Source organism: Carassius carassius, chromosome 3 (genome assembly GCF_963082965.1).
Source record: "Carassius carassius chromosome 3, fCarCar2.1, whole genome shotgun sequence".
Taxonomy (NCBI): Eukaryota; Metazoa; Chordata; class Actinopteri; order Cypriniformes; family Cyprinidae; genus Carassius; species Carassius carassius.
Genome location: NC_081757.1, coordinates 8,268,019 through 8,293,008, shown reverse-complemented (window position 1 = coordinate 8,293,008; position 24,990 = coordinate 8,268,019). Strand labels below are relative to the sequence as shown.

Here is a 24,990-nt window from a genome sequence, read left to right as displayed (position 1 = left end):
GCTTCCACGCTGCTAAATAATCTACTAAGGGAATCAGTCTCTCGAGACTGACCTCTGGTGTAAGAGGCCCCCGAAGGGGCGGCGAGCATCCCAGCTCCGCTACGGTCACGGGCGGAAGTAACTGGGAGTGGTGCTCGCTGGAGGCCGCTGCGCCCTGAAACTCTGGCAGGGTTGGCAGACCGACCTCCTGAGGGTACTGAGGTGAGAGGGGCACCGTGTAATGAGGTGAACCGCGCTCTACCCCAGCAGGGGCTACCCTCTGGATCCTGGCGTCAGGATCGTTTCGTCGAGGACTTCCGGGCTTCGATGACAGATCTTAAATCGGCTTTCGCCCTAGAAGCCCCCGACTCAGAGCGTCGTTGCCCTCGGTCCCGACGTGGGGGAGCACGAGTGGCGACGCTCTGTTTTTGCGCTACCCGGTGTGAGGAGCCGGTATGTGGCGTGGTCATCTCCCGCCCAGATGTACCACGAGAGCGACGAGGGAGGAAACTCTGGAACGCCGCCGCCTGCTTGTGCGCCTCCTGGAACCTGTCGACGACAGTATTAACTGTGTCGCCGAACAGGCCCGAGGCTTGAAGCGGGGCGTCCAGGAGGCAGACCCTGTCCCGTTCTTTAATTTCTGACAGGGTCAGCCACAAATGCCTCTCCGCGGCCACTAAAGCTGCCATAGACCGCCCAATTGCGCGAGCGGTCTCCTTAGTGGCGCGGAGGGAGAGATCAGCGGTCTTCCTGAGTTCTTCAATCTCCTCAGACTTAATCCCCTCCCCCTCATCGACATCTCTCAGCAGGTCAGCCTGATAAGCTTGCAGGACTGCCATAGTATGAAGGCACGCCCCAGCCTGACCTGCTGCCACATAACCTTTGCCCACTAGCGATGATGTAACTCGAAGCGGCTTAGTGGGCAATGTCGGAGCCTTTAGAGACGAGGCCGAACCGGGTGACAGATAGCTCGCGAGCGTCTGTTCAGCCCGTGGCATCGCTCTATAACCATGCTCTCCCAGCCCCATCACGTTGCCATAGTATAGTGAATCAGGGCCAAAGAGGCGGGTCGAATACGGGTGTTTCCACGATCTCGATAACTCGTCATGGAGATCGGGAAAATATGGAAGGCTCCGACGTGGAGGTGGTTGCTGCGGCCGCAGAAAGCGTTCATCTAATTTGCTTCTCTGCGGCTCAGTCTGTTTTTCAGCAGGCCAGTCAATTTTTAATTTATCTACTGCCCGCGTGACCACCTCCAACAGCTCCTCATACTGGGGCGACAGGGGTGGCGAATCCCCAGCAACAGTCTCCACATCGACCTCCTCGGAGGACGAGAGGTGAAGAGCTGATCCCTCACCCTGGGGGGAAGAAACCGACGAGCGTGCTTCCGAACCCAGGGTTTGGGCGCCGGATCTGGCAGATGAGGAAGGAGATAAGGACTGGCCCGTCTCCATTCCTTCTGACAGATCCACCTGCGAGCCCCACGAGTGCAGCAGCCGCTCTGCCTCGGCAGAAGCGGGGCCAGCACCGCGAGGAACGCTGGTAAAGGCTCCCTCCTCGAAGAGAGCCCTCCGGGATCGAAGCGTCCGCATTGGCAAACGTTCACAATGCGGGCAGTCGGCCCCCTCGAGAGCCGACTCAGCGTGCTTCGATCCCAGGCAAGCCACGCACAGCATGTGTGTATCCCCACTCGTAATGTAGCGAGTGCAGGGAGGAACACACAGTCTGTAACGCGGCTTGGAATCGCCCTTCAAATGTTTGGTCTTTTGCTTTTGTTTAGGCATATTGTAGCTGTTTTAGCGATCTTTTTAAGCTAAGGGACAGACAACAATAAATAGGACCAACAGACAGACTTTTGCACATGCACACACAGAGCGCTTGCTGACAGATTCGAAGCTGAAGCCAGCTGCACGGCACGTGCTTTTATAGCTTCCTGGTCGCTACGTCACCCCGCCCGTGACGTCACGCCTTTCCGATGGACTGATTGCACACGATATTCAGAGTCGGTCTCGTCAGGGACGTTCCCCAAAAGCGTTTCGACGCAGCTCGAGTTCCTGAAAAGGAACTCTTGTTCTGTGCTAGTTAGTTAGACTTTGTGGTTGTTTTCTAAACTTCACACTCTTTTTATTTGTCTCTTTTGGCCTCTCATCTGTCTTTTCATCTCTCGCTTTCTCTCTTTCTCCAAAACAACTGTTTCAACATCATTAAAAGCATTTCCATCTGTTCAATTGTTGATTCCTCATCTCAAGCGTCCTCAAAATTATTGGTGACAGCTCTCCGTTCAGCAGACAGGATGGATCTATTTTAAGTCAGTTATTCGCTCCTTCAGCAGAGTGACTCATGCCACTAGTTACTGGTTTATTAAACCCCAATAATGTCTATTCCTGTCATTGCAGAAGCTGCTCTGGGGTTCTGTGCAGGTATACGCCCAATGATTCACTTGGAAGATTGTATATCACATTGTCTAAACTATGACAGTTAGCTGAGTGCATTGCCTTTTGGAAATGCTGACATTTGTTGTTTCATTGCCAAGTCATAATGCGACATGCATAACTGTGTAATGGGAATATATTTATGTCAGTAAGGTTTTCATCTGCGTCATGCATAGTTGTCTATAATACATAGAGACTTGCATCATCTGGAAAGCATCTTCTATTTTAATTGTCATATTTTGAGTAAACATCTGTCAGATGAAAACGCACACATTGAATGGATGTATACATATAGTATGAATGCATTTGGCTGATGCTTTTATCTAAAGTGACTTAAGAGATAGTGCGTTCAAGCTGTGCATTTTATCAGTACATGCTTACTTTGACATGTCTAGTGCCATTTGATCTACTGGAATAAATGCATGCATGTATCTATATAGAAAAGCCATCAACAATAAAAGAAAAGTGAGTGAATGAAAAAGGATTGATGCTCGCCATTTATACCATGCGATATTATGCTGTTGCTTTAATGCCTAATATGTATGTGTATATATAAACATACATATAATTTATTCCTGTGATACAAAGCTGAATTTCCAGCATCATTACTCCAGTCTTCAGTGTCACAAGATCCGTCAGAAATCATTATAATATGCTGATTTGCTGCTATAATAATATATTATATATTTTATATAAGCCCATTTATTAATTATAGCTATAACAGATCTCCATTTTAATATTTTTATTTTGTATATAAAATTATATTTTGTGTATATATATATATATATATATATATATACTGTATACACATTACACACACGCAATTTAATTTTATATACATATATATGTTGTTATTGTTGATGCTTTCTGTATAGATACATGCACATACACACCAACACAAACACATACACATGCTCCTTCAGAAATCATTCCAATATTCTAATATGCTGATTTGCATTCTAAAATTCTTGATTGCTATTTTACAAATAAGATTTCTTCTTATTATCAATGCTGATTTGAAAAATTTCTGTGCAATTTGAGCAAAGATTAATAGTTTGGATTGTATGGTTCAGCTTCCCTCTTCAGTGGGGGGGGGGTGTATTTTATCATCCGACAATCGAATATCAAGTCTAATTGCTTAGAAAAGTACCTCTTCATTGAAGTATCCCAACCTGCACAGAACAAGTTTCACACCAAAGTTAATGAGTCTGTTAGTGATTTGTTCAGATTCACTAATCGTAAGCATGAGCAATAGCAGTGTGTATAATGCAGACGTGTTTTCTAATAACTGTGCGCGTGTGTGTGTGTGTGTGTGTGTGTGTGCAAGCAGTGTCTGTTGAATGGGAATTAACATCTCACCTCGGATACAGTTTGTTCCATAACTGAATTAAAGATAATGAGATCTTATTATATATATATATATATATATATATATATATGTTACTGACAGTACAGGTCAAGGTCTGCTCAGCTAGTCTGCACATCACTGCTACTCTCTCTCTCTCTCTCTCTCTCTCTCTCACACACATACACACACACACTAATTAAAGATGGACAAAACTGGAACCACATTGAAATTCTGCTCACGTAGGTCCTTCTGTCAGCAACCCCTGGTTGTTCAGTGTGTGTGTGACAGTGAATGTGTGTGTTTACTGGGTAATTTCTCAATAGAGCCTGCAATTAAGACCTTAATGGCACCGAATGCATGTCTGCTTGAGACTCAGGGCCTGAATGTGTGCATGCGCACGTGTTTGCGTACCGAGACCTCTGGCGGAGCAGAGGTTGTGCATTCATTATCTGCCAGGGTCGTAATTTGTCTCGACTGTCTGCGCTTTTAGAGCAGGTTTGCATCGCACGTGGGTGATGGCAAACAAGGAAAGTTGTCAAAAAAACAAAGCGCCTGGTGTATTCATCACGACGAATTCAAAGATGCATGTTGCTGATACGGCTCTAATGATGCTCTCACAGGAGATTGATGGCGAGCGCTTGTCTCTCCGTGTTTCTGTCTCTGATGCGGAAGTGTAGGACGCTCTCTCACTTCAAGACTTCTATGAAAGCCATTAGACAGTTTTCCAGCCCTGAGGAAACTCATTTAATCCTCTTCAGTTGTCTATGGAGATGCCTGACTCACGCTGAGCGAATGCACGTGTTTGTTTGTCTGAACGCGTATAGCTCGGCGTTAGAAATGAGCTCGATTGTATCAAGTGTGCGAATCACATAGTGGAAGCATTTTAAGGCGTTGTAGATGAACTTACAACACAAAAGGCTGTTCAGAAAGGTAGGCAGCGTGATTGTTGTGTCTTCTGAAATGCATTCTATAGACCAAATTTGTAGAAAGCAATCCCTGAATGCATTGCAATATGTTCAGTGGAAAAAAGAAGGCGGACAGAACAAGAGAAATGTTGATTACACACATAGTGTTGATATATACAAGATATAGCTTTTGCATTTTTATAAATAGTTTATTGTTGGCTTGGCAGGATTTTAACGTCAAGCTGAACACCACTGTGTATTATTAATTTTGGAACAAGTTCTAAAGGTCTCATATTTTATTACATTATAAAATATGATTTTATTTATTTTAGTTGCTGTTTTATTTTATATTATTATTTTTTATATTTATTGTTTTTTTATTTTAGATGAATTATTATTTATATATAATATATAATATAAAAAAAAAATATATATATATATATGTTTTTTTTTTTTTTCATTTTTTTTTTTTGATTAAAAACAAATTGTAAAACTCCTGTAGAACTGGGCACCATTGTGTATTCACAATGTTTGTAGCAACTCGGGAGTTCTAAAGGTTTCATATTATATTACATTTTTTAGTTGTAGTTTCTATTTTGTAATTTTTTTTTTTATATATAATTTTATTTTTGTTTTATTATTATATTATGTAATGCTTTTATATATATATATATTGTTTATATGGAGCAAAACTCTACCCATAGTACTTATAAAGCTTAACTAACTCAAGTTTACTTCTCAAAAGTAGTCTCACAAACAACTTTTCATCTCAAATAGCTTTTACAAATATCACAGATGCTGGTGATAGAGCTAAACTTAACCAATATTCTTTTAATTAGGAGGGTCAGACTCGCCCAAACCCGCCCATCATCCCACCCTGATTGGATCATTCTATTTGTTTATAAGTGAAGGCAATCATGTGTTGATGCAGCATCGTTCTGTGTGCATGTGTCGTTTAGCTGGGTGTTGATGGGCGGTGAGTATTTTTACTTGGCTGTGAATGTGGTGTTGATGTTTTTGGTGGAGTGTGTAAGTGTTTTGGTTGTGTGGGTGTGGATGTGGAGTCACAGGACGAGTGTGTGCGTGTGTGTGTGTGTGTGTGTGTGTGTGTGTGTGTGTGTGTGAGGTCCTGTGTTTGTACACTTCTTTCCTTTTTAGTAAAAAAAAAAGTCTAGTAAAGTGAGCCAGATTCAAACTCCTATTTCCTGCATGAGCACCAAAGCTAGGCGATGGTTCGGACTTGCATAGATGTCAATTTTGACTCAAAAGTGGGCATTGCAGGTTCCTCTGTGTGTGTGGTGATGGAAAGAGACCCATCTGTTGGATTTGCCCCAGTGCTGGCCAGGAAGCAGTTTCAATCTGTTTGACCCATGTTTGTTCTGAACTTTGACCTGCTCCTCATCTGTGTCTTTGGTGCCAGCTGGCTGTCAGCTCATTTGATGGTGAGTCTAAGCATGCGGATACTTTGAGGTGTGTGATTGAAATAGACCGGCATTCATCTTATCAGCATGCAGCCAATAAAATGGCACGCAACAATTAGGCAGCTGCAGACTGCTGTTTGTTTTTAAATGAAAACAGTCAGGGATGTGAAATCTGTCTTCATTTTAGAAACCTGAAAGAGTTTCCTTCGAAGCTCAGGAAACTCAAGTTAGTGAATAGGGAGTATTTGAATTAGAAATTTTAGCGCTCATAATGAAATGGATTGCAGACTTCTGGTATTTGACTACACCTGACTTGCTTTCATCCGATTTATTATTTTTATTATTATTGTTATTTAATTATTATTTTGTATTTATTTAATTTGCGAAAGAAGGTTTACATCAAAATGCACATCAATTATATGTTGATGCTTCAAATATTGCAAAAACACTTTTTGATGAGAACTCAAATTAATTGTTAATTGTGTCACGTGACAGAATTAATGCTTCAATCAGCACCCATGTTCATAATGTTGCTCCTGTTAAAGCGCTGTTTCTCTGTCATTTTTAAAGGAGTGTTAACTCTGTTCTATTATTATTAAATTGTGTTTGTAATTGAACTATTTATGGACCCTCAAAATTATTAATTATATAATAACAATATTTATTATAATTAACCATTTTTTATTATATTATATAATAATTTTGCTTAATTAATAGATTTTTTTTTTAAATGGACCCTTCAATTTTTCATGCAGGACAACACAAAAAGCTGCTCCACTTTGCTGTCAACTTTTGATATCTTAATTTAAATAATCTACTATTTTACAAAGATTTGGGATGTGAAAGATACAATATAGTTTGCACTATTCACAAAAGTCTGTGTGTAAAAGGCTTCGGTAACAGGCAAATATCATTGTTTTTTATGCATTTTCATTTTGTCTATTACTTAATCGCACAAAAGTGGTTGGAGACTTAGTTTTTGAGTTCTCTTCTGGAATGTATGAAATTATTAATGTCCTTTACAGAGGAAAATCTGAGAAGCAGGAGACTTTGTTAAAGATCTCCATGTGCCAAGGAGAAGCATTTGAGAATTGAAAGAGATCTGGTTTGTGATTTCTCTTTCCTCTGGGTCTCGTTCTCTGTGTCCTGCTCCTATGCCAGACACATCTGTAAGTGTCCCTTGATTCTGTTAGACTCAAGGTCCAGCCGTATAGTGACTGTAGTCATTTTAAAAATGAATAAACGAGCATTGAGAGGATCTCATCCATTAGGAGGAGCAATTTGTCAACATGACCCAGTCTCTCGGGACTCGTCGGAGGAAGACAATGTGGGAAAGGAGAGAGCTGAGCATCCCTGTTTGTGATTATCAGATGAGCTCTGAGTCCTGGAGCCTCTTCAGCCCAGTATCTGGGTCAGGCAGGAAGAATGTCTAAGGGTGGAATGACATCTCTCTCTTTCTCTCTGTCCCTCTACGCCTTCTCCAATTTAAGCCATGAAATTCCCACAAAAATATATGATAACTCAAGAATTGTCTCGCTTGCTCTCCCTCATTTGGCCTAATTCTCTCTCTCTGTTTCTCTCATATATTTCTGCATGTATTGTTTCTCTCGTAATCTCTTTTTCTCTGTATGCCTGCTGCCGGATCTCAGTCCTGCTGCAGAACTTCTGGTGTCCAGAAATTCTGGGAACTTTATATATTATGTGTGAGACTGACTTTTTCTGAAGGAGGAAGACAAACAGACCAGAAAATGATTGATTGAGAGATATATCTGAGGCTGGGATAATTTATGTCTGTCTGTCTGTCTTTCATTTGTTCATTTGTTCTATCTATCTATCTATCTATCTATCTATCTATCTATCTATCTATCTATCTATCTATCTATCTATCTATCTATCTATCTATCTGTCTGTCTGTCTGTCTGTCTGTCTGTCTGTCTGTCTGTCTGTCTGTTCAGTTGTTCATCATTTGTTCTATCTATCTTTCTGTTTGTCTGTCTGTCGTTTGTTCATTCGTTTGTCATTTGTTCTATCTGTCTGTCTGTGGTTTGTTTATTTGTTCATCATTTATCATTTTATCTATCTATCTATCTATCTATCTATCTATCTATCTATCTATCTATCTATCTATCTATCTATCTGTCTGTCTGTCTGTCTGTCTGTCTGTCTGTCTGTTGTTTGTTCTATCTATCTATCTATCTATCTATCTATCTATCTATCTATCTGTCTGTCTGTCTGTCTGTCTGTCTGTTGTTTGTTCTATCTATCTATCTATCTATCTATCTATCTATCTATCTATCTATCTATCTATCTATCTATCTATCTATCTATCTATCTATCTATCTATCTATCTATCTATCTATCTATCTATCTATCTGTCTGTCTGTCTGTCTGTCTGTCTGTCTGTCTGTCTGTCTGTCTGTCTACCTTTACATAATTAAAGCTGCAACAGTTTAGAACAAGAAGTGTTCAACATTCACTACTTTGTTGTTGTTTTTTGATTATTAATAATTTTCAGTGTAAATGCACTACTAGCACTATTTATACTACAAAACAGCACTGAATAGTGCATCAATATGTAAATTGGGACGCATCTGTTATGAAAGATTACATAACTGTGGTGTGATGGAGATGTGTGTGTGCCCGTCCTCCAGGTAAACCTGCATACCTGCACATCGGAGAGGAGGTGGACGGTGTGGACATGCGGGCAGAGGTCGGACTACTGACTCGCAACATTTTGATCAGAGGGGAGATGGAGCCGACCTGTTACGGCAATGAAGCCTGCAAGTTCTTCTCCTTCGACACGTTTGGTGGTCATCTTAAGGTAACTCGACCCTCCTGTCTCTTCAAACGCAGATTTCTCTGTTAAGTACTATCTACTGTTGTCTTGTAATTCCTTTATCTGTCCACTAGCTCATCTGAACATAGATGTTCAAACCCCCTGAATGAGTTGTTACAGCGATGGTACCCCTAGCTAGACATTAACACTCTGTCAAACAAGCAGAACAGACTTCTTTTTTTTTATGTCTCCTGCGAAGGGCCTGTCAGTGTGCGTGTGTGTGTGTGTGTGTGTGTGTGTGTGTGTACGTGATGGGGCGACTCAAAAGTCTGACCTCTCTAGTAATTGGCCCAGATCTGACTGTTCCTTTTCCCCTCATCACCTTCGCTGTCATGCAGAAGGTTGGCCTGTTTCCCTCAAGAAGAAATTTGGATGTGCAACAACTAGGCCATCCTGTCTTGTGAGGAAAATGCTTTTGACAAATCCTGCCTCACAGTAATGATTTTACAACTGATAAATGTTAAAATAAGTAAATTGATGTAATTCTTGATAATAAAGTAGCTCAAAACTGTATAAATTATGTCATCGTTTACTAAACCTCACATCCTTCCAAATCTAAATGGCTCTCAACAGTGTACCTGTATTTGCATTTATTACTTAGATAATTACTGCTAGTATATTTCATTTCACAGACTATTTTGAAGTCTTCGAGGCATTGTGTTTTTGTTCGTTTATTGTTTGTTTTTAGTTGTTTTTAGTCTCCACCTAGAAGCAACAGTATAACCAGTGTTGGGAAGGTTACTTTGGAAATGTAATAGGTTACAGATTACAAGTTACCCTGTTTAAAATGTAATAGTAGTGTAACTTTTTCAATTACTTTATTAAAGTAATGTAACTAATTACTTTTGAGTACTTTTTGATTACTTTTCTAAATTTGTGAAAATCAAAGAATAATGAATAAAAGCATATACATCAACTTAAATACAGTTATCTAATAAGCATGTGACATATTCTGTGTAATAAACTCCTGAAACATTGGTGTTTTTTTAAACAGCTTTCTCTTTGTATATGATGATAGTTTTCTCAAAATAAGTAAAATGCACATGAAGTGACACAGAGCAGTTCTAGAAATTATGTTTATGTGCTCGTGTACTCCTATATTGAGGCAGCAGAGGTTGAAAACACTGCGAGCTTCAGTAGGCCTATGTGTAGTAAATGAAACCATGTCTTTGCCATTAATTTACAGGAGGGGCGGACTGGGAAAAAAATTCAGACTGGAAAATTCAAACTCATACAAACAAATTCATGGACAAAACTATTTTTTGTATGGACCTGACATAAAAAAGGTTTAAATCTTTAATTTGGGGACATGCAAAAAAATTAATAGTTCTCTCCTGAACTGCACCTTCACTTCCATTTTTCTCTTCAGTCTCTTTATTTTGCCCTGTTATCTATCTCTCTCATGACTTTAATACTCAAGATTGAACAAAACTATACTTTACAATACAATACTCTACAATACTACAATATCTTTGTAGAAAAATCCTTACAAAAAATTACCATGCTTTTATTAGCCTATATAAAGTGTATATATATACATATATAAATGTTTTTTTGTTTTTTTGCAAATGGATTTGTATTTATTTTTAAATAAATACATTTGTAAAATAATTTTACATTTTTGGTTATCACAGTTAAACAATAGTAACCATTTTCTCTGGATTTATAGTTAAATATTAAAATGTTAATTTTCGTAAGGGTTGTGTTGTTGTCTGTCGTAGCTCCCCCTAAACCTATTAAAAAAATCGGATATTTTTTTTCCAGCTAAATTACTACTGTAACATTACAACAGATAATAATGATGTCCTTTATATAGTATTTTGAGTGATGACTGATGAGCAACGTGCTGCTGCTTGATTAAATAAATAAAAAAACAAAGACAAAAAAGCATCTTTACAGATGAAATTGACCTGAAACCCTGAACAGGAGTTCTGCTTCTCTGCTCCATCAGTCCACTCTATACTCTCTCTCTCTCTCTCTCTCTCTCTCTCTCTCTCTCTCTCTCTCTCGCATTGATTACTCTGAGTCTGATCCAAACCGTTTGGCGGAGGCGCGGAGAGCGCGCAAGTCATGACTAACAATTCATGATTTATTAGAGATTTAATTATCAAATGGCGGATTCGCAAATGATCGCTTTAGTACATTCGGCAGGCAATTATACAATAATGATATTAAATAGTGGGGCAAAATCGGCTGCCAGGCCACCGGGAATTGTCCCGGTTCTCCCGGTGTCCAGTCCGCGCCTGATTTCCACAGACACACAGAATGTACAAGTCATATATTGCATTTTTGGGGCTTAATATTCACAGACACTAGTCCATGTCATGTTTTGATTCAAGTGTACTGACCTACTTTTGATTTAGTCATCCAAAATGTGGCATATTCCGTCCGCGTTAGGCATTCCATTTTTATGACTGGATTCTACGAAGAAGACTGTATTTCCGCATCCCGGAAATTATTAGGGCGGTATGTCTCAGAATTGTCAGTGCAATTTGGGAAAGAAATCAGTTAAATCTGTATGTGGATGTGTGTAAATATACAAATGTAATCCACTTTGTAATCGTAAAAAATTTCATAAGTAACTGTAATTTAATTACTCATTTTTTCTTAGTAACTGTAACTAATTACAGTTACAATAATTTTGTAATTAAATTACGTAACGCCGTTACATGTAACTAGTTACTCCCCAACACTGAGTATAACAACACCCTAGAAACCAGATAGAACATTCTAGAACCTCCTTAGCAACCACTCAAAACAACTAGGTCTGCAACAGATGAATATTCTGATAATCGATTCATCAAAAGATTATTAGAATCAGTAGGCATTGATTGATTTATTCAGCTGTTGTGATTCATAAAAATAAAGTTTTATTAGTTATATTTATAATTTGAAGCATAAAATCAAATTGTTAATTTAAAATGAAATGACACTAAAACTGTTTTTCATGTTTAATAAATTAAAATTACGTGCTTTAAAGTAGTCTATTGTATAAAGTGGCATATTAATAGATGCTACGTGAATTTACTGGATTGCTGATTGCAATGCAACATGGCTATGATCAGATGCTTTCTTAACTGCTGTTTTCTCACTGCTCTCATATTTATGTATTTATTTTGCTATTGAGAGAAAAGCACACAGCCATCTAAATGCCGCTCTTAGCAGGGTTGGAACTAAAAAGTAATTCTCCATGAGTGTTTTGGGGCCTTCACATGACAGCATTTTCTGTTTGTAGTTTTAGAAAACTTTCCCAAACTTTTCTTCTTTTCTTTTGGTTTTAATGATGTCTGGCAAACCAACTTAAAGGAGCATTACCGCCACCTGCTGGACTGGAGAGTGGACAGAAGCTTGACAGGGGAAAAAAGCTCAAGTTCTCAAAATTCCTTTAATTAGGAGCTAAAAACTTTCTTAGATGTTTTCCCAAGCAAATTCTGTAGTGTCACAAATGTTTTGTTTTCCAATTTGCATCTCTAACTTTATTCTACGGTAACATTTTAATATTTCTTGTGCATTGCAGCAGGTGTGAAGTCCAGGTTTCCTATTCTGTGTAATGTTAGATTTAATACAGCATGACTTTTTCTAAGATATTTAATTATCATCTCCTCCTTTGGGTTCCTGTCCTGCCTCATACTCATGCCTACATGTTTTTGTATACTGTATAGATGCCGTCCTGTGCCGTCTATGTCCCAGTATTCCTACCATATTTTGTGTGTATGATCATTTATAATAGTTTTATTCTCTGCTTAACTTAATGGTACTTGTATATCAACTATTTAATGTTTTCTTATTCCTTTTGCTGAAAGATCCACAGTCTAATTTCTTCCCATCCCTACATGGAACCTTTCCCAAACTCTACTGGTTTGGCTTCGTTTGTACTATGACATAGCCCTGTGTCTTCTTAATTGGATTGCATATGGAAAAGCTGAATCACAGTCTTGCTCTACTGCGCCACACTGGTCAAACCACATTATTGTAGGCCCTTACATTAGGTTATATGGGATCAAACGACTGTTTGACAACAAAAATATTGGTGATGGGCTCATAAATGGTTTAATTATTTGGTTGGAATGAGTATAGTAATTTAATGAGAGCTGTATCCGTGTTTGGGTCATCATGTCATGTCAAAAATGCTTTTCACTTACACATCCATTTGAAAACAAATGTGCTGCTTGTTTAGACCAATGAACCCACTGACACACTTAACACCCGGACGATTTGGGCTTGTGTTAATGGTTTTCAACCACAAGGGAGGTCATAAAAACCGCCTTCCGAGACTGTACTGTCACATTCTTATGATATTTGCCAGGCAGCTAATCTAATTTATGAAACATTTAGAGAAATGTCAGGCCGGCTGAAACCGTACATTTGGCCGTCCAAAAAGATGAAAGACATTAATTGGAGCCAAAGTGTGCCACCTTCTCCTGGGAAAGATCAAATCATCTTACTTTCACTCACATTGTTCTGCATCATGCAGATATGACGTGCAGCATATTTCACGTCCTTTGACTTGAAACGATCTGATGTAGGTCACAAAAAAGGCAGCTGTGAAGTCCAAAAGTGAACATTCTGCCAGACTTGTGAGAACGAGAGAAGAGAGGAAATGAATCTATTTGACAACTTTACTTCCCGCCCCAGAATATGTTCACACATAGACGGCGTGCATGTCTCAAATCATATTCTGAAAGGGTGATGATATTTACATTCCTCACTTTTGATGTTCTTTCATCTAGATTCTCGAGTTTCAGATTTCAAATTTCCATATTAAGGAGCACAACTTGCATAGACCATGTGACAACTTGTGATTGGATCACTCAACTAGGATATTAATTAATAGAATTGAGTCTTTTGTTCTGTGTTTCAGGGATTCCAATTTTATTTATTTATTTTTGTCAGCCGAACCCCTTTGACTTAAAATATTTATTTGAAACTCTGAAAAAAGTTGGCGTATGAACAATTTTCACTCAGAAATTTCCAGAAAATTTAATACAAAGAAATGCCAAGTAAGACACTGAATTAAACATGAACATTTTTAAGTAGAAAGACTGAAATAGTTTTCTTGTAAGACTTACTCCAGTGATTTTTATTTAATTTACAACTTAGAAAAATAATTTACGTAAAAAGTACTTTTTTATGATTTTAAATAATTCAACAACAACAACAGGTCAGTTAATCATCGCATATACTGTATGGAAGCATGTTTTCACCACAGAATAACAATAAAAACTTTTCAACTCAAAATTCAGATTTCACTGTTCTGCCAATTCTCCATTCGTGCAATTCTGGCAATTCTGACTTTTTTCCCTCAGATATGAACTCAGAATTGCAATAAAAAAGTCCAAATTATGAGATAAAAGTTGCAATTAGCTTCCATTCAAACTTGACATATAGGTAAACAAGTACATATTTTTTAGCACCCAAGACAGATGAATATCACTAAAAGACATAAATAGCACCATTAAAGTCAAAAATAGCTCAAAAGAATGATATTTCCTGTCTCTTATGTTTTATTCTTCAGACAGAGCGAAACTTCCGCTCGGTGCATGTGGAAGGGGTGGAGTTTAATCACATGGGGCAGCAGTCTTTGGGTCACTATCCTGTCCACTTCCATATGAACGGGGATGTGGATGAGAAGGGAGGCTACGACCCGCCAACTTATGTGAAAGACCTGTCCATTCATCACACCTTCTCCCGATGCGTCACCGTCCACGGCACCAACGGGCTGCTGGTGAGTTTCAGACGCAGAGGTTATGTGTGCATGAAGACTAATTGCATCTCTGCTGCAACATTAACAGAATGGAATCTTTAGTGCTTTATTTTGTTTATTATTCCCTCAGTCTTCACACAGCACAGTGAGACTACCAGGACACAATATTTACTCCAAATTCACTGAAACAGTAAAAACAATGTTTACTCAACCCAGTGTCAAATTGTTCTTCCTTTTACTTTTAAGTATAAACTAATCTAGTGAGTTGGCAAACAATTTGCCAATGAAGTGTGAAAATTAAATCACATTAATGGTGCACTCCATGAAAAAGTAGTTTAAGACAAGTTAAGAAAATGAACAAGATGGAGTAGTATAAATATCTAAACATCTTTAAAACAAGATAAATTTTCATGAAATGGAACATTAAACATTTTTATTTTGTATGAATATCTTAAAATGCTTGAAACAAGATAAATGTACTTGAAGATTTTTTATTTATTTCTTTAAATATCTAAAAATCCAAGTCAAGATAAATTTACTCGAGAAGCTCATTTAATTTTTTGATTTTGTATCAGTATCTAAAAATTCTTAAAACAAAATCAATTTACTTGAGATACATTTTTATCTGTATAAATGCTAAAAATACATGTGACGAGTGGGGCAGGGCCGAGGGATGTGGGAACACGAGCAAGGCCGGTGGAGTGATTGGGAAATCCGCTACACCTGCGACCCACCACCGGTCTTGAGTCCCACAGAGGAGATGGAAGGATATAAAACTGGAGCGACGACAGTGAAGGACGAGAGAGGACCAGGCCTGGGCTTTTAGTTGTGTGTTGATTTTTATTTTGTGTGCATCAGTCGTCCATGAGGGGCTGGTGCGCTGTTTTGTGTTTATTTTGTATTATTAAAATGTTGTTTGATTGTCCGCCGGTTCCCGCCTCCTTCTTCCGGATGAATACGAAGGTTTTTATCATTACAATACACAATACATTTTCTTGAGAAGAAAAAACGTTTTTAGAGAATAGATTTTGAATTAAGCTTTTTGTTACCCTTTTGCGTATCCAAGACTGGTAGTTTAAGACAGGTTAAAAGCAGAAAGCCTGAAAAGATGAAGTCTATAAAACCTCCGTATGGCTGAATGCCTTCTTGCAGTAGCTGCTCCTCCATTCTTAGTGACCTCTAGCTGTCAATCATCTGTCTGATTTTGATTGACAGGCCACACCCCTTCACTCTTTGCAAGACTTAAATTCAAGCTTTAGGGATGGAAAACAGGCAAGTCATGAAAATAAATCTTGTAGTTAAAACCTTGTTATTGACTTTCTGTTTCACACTTGCATGATATCCAGCTGTTTTGCAGATAGTGATGCCATCTAGTATTGTTTACATCATAGCAGAGCTGAAAAGAGTACTTGGCTTCTTTTGACTCGATATGGTTAAATGAAATATGGATTGTCAATGCTCAACAGAACAGGAATGTGAATCTGTAATTTATTGTGTCGCAGTCCGTTCTTGGTTTTTCTAAAGCGTGGAGCTGCTTTTCAAACACTTCTCAAATATGTTGGAACGCTGTTGTATTTTCTTCACAGGAGACGAGGTGAAAGGTTACAGCACACTGAGGTCGCTTTATTCGTTTGTGAAAGCATGCTACGATTTTATTTTGGAGCCAGCGGGTGGGATGCACCAACCTCAGAGCTTTGATGCGAATAACTCTTTGACGAGGATTGCTTCTAATGCGTTTAACAAGGCTAAATGTTCTTCTGCCCAGCAGTAGTTGTATCACACACTGAGGTAGTTTACAATTCACCTATTTCTTTGAAAGGATTAATGGAATTGCTTTCAGTCCCAAAAACCATGTTTGTTTGCCAGCGCTCACTGAGCAGATGATGTTTCTATCAGCATCGTTTCTGATGGCAAAAGGTGCAGCATTTTAGCTTCACCTGAGGCTTTTTGAAATGTGTATTCACAGCAGGTTTTTGAAAATAGAAGATAGCTGACATCTTTTATGGAAGCATCTTGTAGAGGTTTTTATGTTGGGTTGTTGGTTACCATGAGCAGTACATAAAGGAATAGAAATTTGGAGGATTTTGTCATGGTTTACTCACCTTTACTCATAGTGTTTCTTCCACAGCATGTAAAAAGTCAGGTTGGATAGGTGTCCAAACTTTGCGTATGGGGTTTTAAACTGACACGATTCATAAAAGTGAAATAAAAGTTGTCGATATGACTTGTGTGCTATATTTTCATCATCTGGTGCTGCTCGTGTGGCAGTTTTTTTTCTTTTCACTGAAATTAATGTACTATATTTTAGTTTGATAATGTTGTTATTTAATATTTTGCATTTTAGGGTATTTTATAGTACTAAATTATATTTATTGAATAGTTATGATCCATTTATGAACTGTTAACCACCTTTTAAGCTTAGACCTGAAAATAAAAAAACAATTCTTTTTCGGTTAAAAATGACTGAACTGCACCAGAGGGTTAAGTCTTCTAAAGCTGTTTTTCACTTAAATATGAACAAATAAAGACCCTCTGCACCCCTTTTTTATATATAATTTGATAATTCAAAATACAGCCTAAAATTTGTCAATATGACTCTCCATGCTCCTTAAAAAACTTTAAAGCCATTTGTCATAAAAAAAATATTCAAAGGCGAAAATCCCACTACTTCTATATTTGATTCTGATTTCTTCTGTTACATGCAAAAGAAGATGAGTAATTGGGTATTCTCTTAGTTAGGTTTCACTTTTCTTTATGTTAAGTTTTCATTATTTGCCTTCATTACAGTTGCTAAAAACCTCATCGTCTGATCTTCTAATGTTGTTAATTCCCGGTAGGTGAAGGACGTTGTCGGCTATAATGCTTTAGGACACTGTTTCTTCACTGAGGATGGACCGGAGGAGAGGAATACGTTTGACCATTGTCTTGGTCTGCTGGTGAAGGCGAGCACACTGCTGCCCTCCGACCGAGACAGCAAGATGTGCCGTTATATAACCAATGGAGCTTATCCCGGATACGTGGCCAAACCGCGCCAGGACTGCAGGTAAAACACACTAAATAGTGTAGATGATTGTACCTCAAGAAACCAGGAATATGTCATTCTAAAATTTAAAGAATGAACTAAGAAATTCTATTTAGCCAACTTTAAGATCAAAACTAAAAATGGATATATAAAATAGATATACTGTAGATCAGAATTTCAGAAATATAGACCAGATATAGTAATAGCTTATATTTTAAAAAGCCTTTATTTTCAGTGCCGAAACCTTTACCAAGTTTCATACCATTCAGATGAAGTAAAAAAAAAAAAAAAAAGTAATATATTTATTTATTTAATTATTTTTTATTTATTTAGGATTTTTACGTTTATTATTAGTTTTTTAGTAGTTTTTATTAGTTTACTATTAGTTTTTTTTGTTCTTTTTAACTATTTAGATTTATTTTTATTAGATTTTTCTTTTCGGGTTTAGTTGTTATTTATTCAGTCTAGTCATTTTAGTGATTTTAGAGCTTCAAACATTCAAATTTTATATTTCTAATAAAAGTTTTTCATCTAAAATATATATTTTATTTTATTTCAGTTAACAGAATGTTTTGGTAGTTTTAGTGTTAGTTAATAATAAGAAACCCTGCTATCGACTGATTTATGTATATATTTGTATATGCCCATATACATAAATATATACTAATATAAAAATAAACTATAGTTGAACTCATGGAACCAAATGGCTCTTGGGTAGTTGGATAACTTGCCAAACAACATAAACCAACCCTGGTTTTTTATTTTTTTTATTATTTTATCCTTTATATCGAAGCAATGAAATTTTTAATTATTATATTGCTGTTCAAATTGCATTTCCAGTATCTGTAAAAGTAATTGCAATATGGCTGTCATGCAGCAAATCGTGCAGCTCTAATGGTTTGTATCTTTAAGAGATGCCATATAGCCATTCTCATTATACTATCTACATTCTGTTGAGTCATGCCTCTAACAAAGCCTTTTTTAGTTGTTTTCTCACTCTTGCTGCTATTCTTTAATCAAGGCTCCCTCTTAAGAAAGCAACAACACAACATGCGGTCGCACTGATGATCGTTTCCACCCGAGCTCATTATTGTGTAATGATTTTTATCCTAAGATGCAAACGCATTCTTATATCTTCAGATAATCTTCGCTAATTAAAATAACAACATCCCCACATTAAGAAACCCTGCTAAACTCTGGCAGCAAAACTGTCTGGGTTGGGAAAACTGGGGTTTGGTGTTGACAGTAAATGTGTTTCATTTGTACCACAGAGTTGCCGAGAGCTGGGAATTGCTTTGAAGTGTGGTTATCTGTGCAGCGTTAGGATGAGGTCAATACTTATGGAATTGAATTCTTCATTTTTAACGATGTCTAGTTACACATCTTGAGAATGGCACCAGCGCGACACAAACATGTGAACGGGCAACACGTGCTCTTTTTTTTCCTACAAGGATGATTCTCATCATCCTTGCGTTTAGACCGGTTCCATGTAGCATGTGTGGAATGAACCGGCTTCTAAATTGTTAGGGCATTATTAAATTGCTCTAATATATATTGCATGAACGGCGCACCTTTTAGATTGAAATTCAGTCGATAGAGAAGATAAGGCTAAGCAGCTCTTAAATTATAGAGGTAGACACTGCCAGAGATCCTGGAATATCACCACTTTAGTCATATGCAAGAAAGTCACATTAAAGTACAACAGAAAGATTTTGCATATCATTTCATATCACATCATTCATACATGGATAGATAGATAGATAGATAGATAGATAGATAGATAGATAGATAGATAGATAGATAGATAGATAGATAGATAGATAGATAGATAGATAGATAGATAGATAGATAGATAGATAGATAGAATAAAGTGGCACAAGCAGAAGAGGACAAATCTGATGTGTTTTTTCCACATGTAGTTACAGTAGAGCCCATAATAATCTGGTTGTGATGAGGTTAAGAATGGACATGTGCTAAATTTCAGCCGTGTTTGTTTATGTTTGTGGCGTTAGAACAATCTAATCAGTGTCCTTCTCTCTCTTCCTCAGCGCCACCTCCACCTTCTGGATGGCTAACCCCAATAACAATCTCATCAACTGTGCTGCGGCCGGATCCGAGGTTAGTCTCGTTACCACAGCGATGCCTCTGATTAATGGTGCCACTGTATCTGGCTCCTTTCCACCTACCAGGTTTATTTGTGATGGATCATAAAGCACCGTGTGTTGCTTAGCCGCGGATATTTTTTATATACCGCTGTGATCTCATTCTCAATGCATTTTGTGTCATTAGGATGCCCATTAGCACCGTCTCCGTGCACATGTAATATCTGTATGTGTGTGTGTGTGTGTGTGTGTGTGTGTGTGGTCGGTCTTGCAGGAAACAGGATTCTGGTTCATTTTCCACCACGTCCCCACTGGTCCATCAGAGGGCATGTACTCCCCCGGCAAGTCTGAACATACACCCATGGGGCTGTTCATTAATAACAGAGCTCATTCCAATTACAGGGTGAGTGTGTGTGTGTGTGTGTGTGTGTGTGTGTGTGTGTGTGTGTCTGTGTGTGGTCATGAATGAAAGTGGGCCACAGCACCTGAGATATAGGTGCCGCTAGCGCCACTCTTCGTATACACCATTAAAAGGCCGATGCTTGAGATTGATGAGCTTGTTGTTCCAAAAGAGGAAGCGGGCGAACGTTTTCTCCCGCCCTCCTGCTGTAATCTATGCCGTCATTCTCAGTGCGGCCACCGTAATTGAAATATAACTCATTTTGAGCTGCTAGCTACTTAGCCCTTTAATAAAACATGATTTAAGAGCTGGGGAATCCGGGGTTGGTGTCTTTGTGCTGAAATACAGTACCATCCACAGTACATTGCAACTTATCTTTATGACATCAAGCTTTCACAGTGAGGAAAACTGAATTGCTTTTTTCGTGCAAGCTGGTGTTTTCAGTAGTTTTTTCCTAGAAAATTTTTTTTTTGCTTTTTTTATATTTTTGAATAAGTCTTTCCTGGTCTCCGAAGCTGATCAAAAATACACTAAAATTTTGAAATAATATTACCTTTTAAAATCACTGTTTTCTATTTAAATCAATTTTAAAATGTAATTTATTTGTGAGATGCAAAGGTGAATTTTCAGCATCTTTAGTGTCACATGATCCTTAAGAAATCATACTAAAATGCTGATTAGCTGCTCAAGAAATATTTATTTTCAATGTTGATTAAGCAGTTCGGCTGCTAAATATTTTTGTGGAAAATGTGATAGATTTTTTTCTGGGTTATTTGATGAACAGGAACTTCAAAACTGCAGCATTTAATTTAAGTATCCTAATCTTGTGCAACATTATAAATATCTTTACTGTCACTTTTAAACAGCTACAGCTACATTTGAGTAATTGTGATTGTATTTCTTCAATTTTTCCTTTTCCTTTTAAATGGTTCTACAGCGTGATAAATTAATTTATTCTGTTAATATATACTTTAAATGAATATGAACTTATAAAATCTAAATACTACTCATAGAAGAGTAAGCAGAATGCTGTACATGTTAGTAGTTTATTTGGGGTTCAGCATGACACTCGTGCCATCTGCCCTGTTATGTTGAAATAAAGCACTGTTGAATGAGGTCTAGTTTTGAATTTTTTGATGTTTATGCTTTATGGTAGGCGGGGATGATCCTCGATAATGGAGTAAAGACGACCGAGGCTAATGCGAAGGACAAGAGACCCTATCTCTCCCTTGTAGGAGCGAGGTTAGCATTTGCAATTCCTGCTCTGAAATGACAAAACTCACAAAATTTCAAAGATGTAGTGCATATGACTTGTATATACAGTAGTCAAAATCTGAAGTGGATCAAAACCTTTCATCAAAGTTGTCCTAAAACCAAAACAATTCCCGTTCCATTTCAAATGTTGACTACTATAATCGTATAAGTCTTCTGAAGACAATTTACTACAACTTTGGCAACTACTAAGATCATGCTGCTAGTTAACCAGCACACCAACTTAGTTAATATCATCACTGTGCTGATCCTCTGTACCAGCCTGAACCATCCTGGTCTTTTCAGCAGCAACAATAAACTACACGATTTATCCAATCAGTTCACATTCATCCTGTGTCTTTCTTTGGCAGGTACGGCCCACACCAGGATGCAGACCCCTTCAAACCACGAGTTCCTGCTCTAGTTCACCATTTTGTGGCCTACAAGAACCAGGACCATGGTGCATGGCTGAGAGGAGGAGACGTTTGGCTGGACGATTGCCAGTAAGCTTTATTTTATTTTATTTTATTTTATTAAAATTTCATTTTATGTCATTGTGTGACATTTATGAAATGTTATTTTTATCCAGATAAAAGTTTACTATCTTGTTTAAAATCATTTACAAAATGAAATTTCCACTGAATGGCTTCATTAAAATTGATGATTTTAAATACACTGCATTTTTAAAATAAAAGATATATCCTTGTGGGGGTTTTAACGGAGCTTCAATGAAATAGCTACAGTTGGCAAATAAATTCTCATTCTGTCTCTGGCACAGATTTATGACTTCAATCATGCATGCGAGTCAGTTGTGATTGTCTGCGCTCTAGAATCTGTTGAGTGTTATTGTGGTGTGCATGGCATGCGGTCAGCATTGACATGTTCCTTCATCTCAATTGCACGCAGGTTCGCTGATAATGGAATCGGCCTGACCCTCGCCAGGTAAATCTGCTAATCACCATTTTTCCTTTATTCTATTCTTTTCTTTGCACACATTTCAGCAGTCCAAAAATTAAATGTTCATATTTGCTGAATTCATTATAGCCTGTAATTGGAAAAAGCCTTATATGGGCGGCTTCTTAAGATGCAGGGAAGGAGTCAGGGCTTTTGTGGGAATGTGAAAGTAATTTATTGGTGAGAACGCTGCAGAGATGTGGTGCATATTCTTAAAAGGTGTGGATTCGCATTCTGTTTTTCTCACTTTGTGCTTCTTTGTTTGTGCATAGTGGAGGAACCTTCCCGGATGACGACGGCTCCCGTCAGGAGGTGAAGAACTCTCTGTTTGTGGGAGAGAGCGGGAACAGAGGGATGCCCGACTTGAATGATCAATCCTGGGGTCCGGGTGGCCCTGATCATCTCGGCAGGTCTCTGCCAAGAGGAGTGTGAGTGTCATGAGCATCAGTTTACCATTAATCTTGTTTCTGCTCTTGAAAGCACTATTGAAAGTGTTGTGAATGGTGTGGTTTCCAGGGAGACATTTGTTCGTTTCTGTAGCCTTGCAAAGAGAAAAAAATCACTCCAACCTTGGTTTTGACTTTGACCTATTAATGCCCACATTTTTCCCAGAAACCTCTTAAAGGTGCTGTAAGCCATTTTTTGTGGAATGGCACTCAGAAAATATGCCCATTATCGGACAGATATCACTGAATTTGCCATCCTGAGATATCACAGCTGTCCTAGAGCTGGTGAACTGAAAGAACAGTTTTTAAAACACTGAAAGAAATCATTACAAATGACAAAACAGTTATAGAGCCTTAAGCTACTTGTTGCCTGTAGGCTTAAGTGGGTTGTCAGTATGGATCTGCATTTGCAACCAATTTACTTCTGTTAATATATGCGCATATGTGGAATTTATATGCAACAAGATAATCAAAGTTTACAAATGTTTGGTAGGGCTTGATTTTATCCATTAGGAAATGATTGGATGAAGACATTGTAATGTGCATTGTTTTTCTCTGAAATAAGTCCATGATTATTTATTAAAGGAATAATTCACCTAAAAATGTAAATGGAATGCTGAAAGTTTCTTCACTGTCAATCCATCCGAGATGTAGACGAGTTTGTTTATTCACAAGAACAGATTTGAAGAAATCTTTTTACATTTAAATTTTTTTTACACACTTGCTCAGGAGTGGATGCTCTGCAGTGAATGGGTGCCGTCAGAATGAGAGTCCAAACAGCTGATAAAAAACATCACAATAATCCACAAGCAATCCACACCTCTCCAGTCCATCAGTTTATGTCTCGTGAAGCAAAAAGCTATGCGTCTGTAAACAAACAAAAAAATATTTATTAAAAAAAAAAAATGTATCTATAATATTGCTTTCCAGTGAAAAATTCATCTCATCTGAATCAGGAGTGAAATATGCACAGATCAAGCACTGTTTATGAGCAAAAACAGTCTGAAGCAGTTCGTTAACAAACATGTCATTGGATTGTGATGTGAGAAGACAACAGGAGATGGGCTTGGAGGAAGGAGGAAGCATTATTATGGACTTATATTTTAGGCGGAACCAATGGTTTGAAGTTAAAATGCATTAATGGTGGATTTATTTTTTACAAACATTGTTTTTCACTTCACAAGACATTAACTGATGGACTGGAGTGGTGTGGATTGCTTGTGGATTATTGTGATGTTTTTATCAGCTGTTTGGACTTTCATTCTGACGGCACCCATTCACTGCAGAACATCCATGGGTGTACAAATGATGTAATGCTACATTTCTCCAAATCTGTTCTGATAAAGAAACAAACATATCTACATCCTGGATGGGCTGAGGGTGAGTAAATGTTCATTTTTGGGCGAACTATTCCTTTAAGAAAGTCAATTTTGACTTCAAGTTGACTGAAGGTGTAGAGTTTCTGTAACACCTGCAGAATTAAATAGCGAAAATAAATATAGGTGCAAGTCACAATTAGAGGAATCCAGCCGGTAGAGGAAACTGCTGTAAAGATGAAACATGCTTAGTGGGTTTTGTGTTTACAATTGGGAAGAAATCAATCCAATCAAATTACTTTGTTTTCTCTGACGTCTCCGAGCAATTTATCTTTAGACTTCTTTATACCTGACAGGGCTTGAGAATTTCATGTGCTTGGCTTTCATCTATAATATTGTAGCTCAGCACCTGTCACTTTATATTCTATGTCTTCTGCTTCTACAGAAAATGCTGGATTTTGTATGGATGTGTACAAAAATTGAATGATAAAACATTTTTACCACCATCTTTATTGCACCCATGAGAGTCAAACTGAAAAAGATCTCTCCTTTTTTCTCTTAAAAGTGTCAGGTGCCTTCTTTAAACTTCAGGCATTATTCTTTTAGATTGTGGAAAAGAGCTTTAAGTTGACAATTCAGCTGTCTCTGTCATTTGAATTATTCTGTTAAAAGAGCTTTTTTTTTGATAGAATAAGCCACATTTTAAAGGTGAAGTGGCAGAATTGCAAAAACAATTGATTCAAACAAAATTACTAATTTGTGCTAGTTGTAATTTATAAATTCAAATTATAAATGTAACATTATTGTCGGATGCATTGACAATCTTTTCACTGTAATGTCCACACTCAGAAAGATCCCAATTATGCAAACTTTT

At 37.8% G+C, this 24,990-nt stretch overlaps 1 protein-coding gene across 3 annotated transcripts in view; it reads left to right on the top strand.

Moving 5' to 3' along the window:
* cemip (cell migration inducing hyaluronidase 1) overlaps positions 1-24,990 on the top strand; it is a 128,077-nt gene that overhangs the window by 85,240 nt on the left and 17,847 nt on the right. For all 3 annotated transcript variants that reach the window (XM_059527301.1, XM_059527311.1, XM_059527319.1), the window contains 9 exons: positions 8,737-8,906; positions 14,437-14,646; positions 17,463-17,668; positions 19,696-19,765; positions 20,024-20,152; positions 21,306-21,391; positions 21,772-21,903; positions 22,307-22,342; positions 22,627-22,782. In XM_059527301.1, coding sequence (XP_059383284.1) covers positions 8,737-8,906; positions 14,437-14,646; positions 17,463-17,668; positions 19,696-19,765; positions 20,024-20,152; positions 21,306-21,391; positions 21,772-21,903; positions 22,307-22,342; positions 22,627-22,782 — 1,195 coding nt within the window. The remainder of the gene's footprint in view (positions 1-8,736; positions 8,907-14,436; positions 14,647-17,462; positions 17,669-19,695; positions 19,766-20,023; positions 20,153-21,305; positions 21,392-21,771; positions 21,904-22,306; positions 22,343-22,626; positions 22,783-24,990) is intronic.